The 1,870-nt window shown below is 46.7% G+C and overlaps 1 protein-coding gene across 1 annotated transcript; it reads left to right on the top strand.

Moving 5' to 3' along the window:
• Nucleotides 1-298: 298 nt before the first annotated feature.
• On the top strand, nt 299-1,459 carry LOC111654338 (filamin-B-like; the record flags this gene model as incomplete). The annotated part of the gene is made up of 2 exons (XM_023405314.2): nt 299-505; nt 595-1,459. Coding segments are annotated over 2 exons (395 nt in total), but the record flags the coding sequence as incomplete, so codon positions are not given.
• Nucleotides 1,460-1,870: the final 411 nt, after the last annotated feature.

Genomic DNA, 1,870 nt, shown 5'->3' with positions numbered 1-1,870 from the left:
TTGGACTGGACCAGAATCAATAACTACAAGAACCTAGAAGATGCCTAAAGTCTCCTTCAGGCTCAAAGACCACATGATCTTCCAAAGACCTCTAGAACCTCCTCTAAGACCAAACCACCTTTTGGACCCAGAGAACCTTCTAACTGACCCCAAGAACCACATAGAGGAACTACAGAATCTCCTTTAGGTTCTCCAGATACTGTGCAGACCAGCACCAGATGGAAGTGAACTGGACTCGTGTGTTGTTGCTGTGAACTTCATTTCCACTGATCTCATGTGTCTTTAAATGTCTCTGCAGGACCTCGTCTCTCCGGGGGACACAGTCTCCACGAGACGTCGTCTGTTCTCGTGGAAACTGTCACCAAGTCGTCCATGATGGGCGGGGCCTTCGGCTCTTTACCCAAGTTCTCCTCAGACGCCAGTAAAGTGATCTCCAGAGGCGCCGGCCTGTCGAAGGCCTTCGTGGGTCAGAAGAACACGTTCACCGTCGACTGCAGCAAAGCAGGTGAGGACAGGAAGTGAACACACGAGACGTGAAGGAGATGAAAGCTGAGGTTCTCACTGTGGTCTGTTTCTCTGTCCTCGGCTCTGCAGGCACCAACATGCTGATGGTGGGGGTCCACGGCCCCAAGACGCCCTGTGAGGAAGTGTACGTCAAACACATGGGCAACAGGATGTACAACATCACCTACACCGTCAAAGAGCAGGGCAGCTACATCCTCATCGTCAAGTGGGGGGACGAGAACGTCCCCGGCAGTCCCTTCCACGTCACCGTCCCTTGAACCTGAACTCTTGGTCTTCATGTCCGCCCCCCCTCTGCAGCCTCCCTCCCTCCACCATGCACTGAAGACTGTTCACTCGTGTTCCTGCCACTCTTTCATTCTTTGTGCCAAAGTTTCATTTCTACCTGCGTCCTGTGTCTCTGCAGCAGCTTCATGTTAACCATCTTTACATCAGCAGCTTAACGAACCAGCTGCTAATTAGTTTGAATTCATCTCAGTGTGACCAGTGGCCTGATGCTCAGATAGAAGGTGTGGACAGGTGAGTGTGTTGATGGTAAACAGTGTGTCAGGTAAACCTCACCTGTTCTCACCTGTTCTCAGATTCATGTTAGTGACAATCAGCCTCTGATGAGTGGAAGCTCTCAGCAGGTTCGTCAGCTGTTTCCTGTTTCCTGTTTGAAGCTGCAGTGATCAGGATCAGGACAAACTGTGACTTTCATTTATTTATTCTCCGAGCTTTTGTTTCCTCTTTTGTTTTCTTTGACAGAAAATGGTCTTATTGTAGAGGAGAGGAGGTGAAGAGGAGCTTCTGTTTTTTTTTACCACAGGGAGGAGGTGCAGAGAGGAGTCCGTTTATTTGTGATGAAGCAGGTGATGTTCCACAGTATTACAGAGTGACATTTTATAGTGTTTTATATGTATCAGTGGATGAATGAAATAAATGTTTGATATGTTCAGATTGTGCAGGCATAATTAAAGTTCATCTGCTGATGTCACAGGAGGCGGAGTCTCAGACACAGACCGTCACATGATCACATCAATGAAAACATGTCAGAGTCGTCATGTTGTGTTTCCTCTCGTCACCATGGTTACCAGGTGAACTGAACCAGGTGATCTGAGGAGATGTCTCTGATCCTTCAGGTTCAACATCAACCACATCTTCTATTTAAACTCTGTTTGGTCAGACGTGTTGGTGAGTCTGAGTCGGTTAAAGGTTCATCTAAACAACAGCAACAACAACAACAACAGGCTCCGGTTTGGACTTTAACTAAAATAAACTCCGGTCAAAGAGAAATAAGTAAAAGTCAAAGTTCACAACACGTCACAGATTTAATAGAATTTGCAGAAAATTTAAAAAAATTATTAAA

The sequence above is a fragment of the Seriola lalandi genome, unplaced genomic scaffold, assembly GCF_002814215.2.
Source record: "Seriola lalandi dorsalis isolate HSWRI2012SDOR001 ecotype SW California unplaced genomic scaffold, Sedor1 jcf7180001974618, whole genome shotgun sequence".
NCBI lineage: Eukaryota > Metazoa > Chordata > Actinopteri > Carangiformes > Carangidae > Seriola > Seriola lalandi.
Note: the sequence above shows the minus strand (reverse complement) of the source record. Positions and strands in the feature narration are given on the sequence as shown.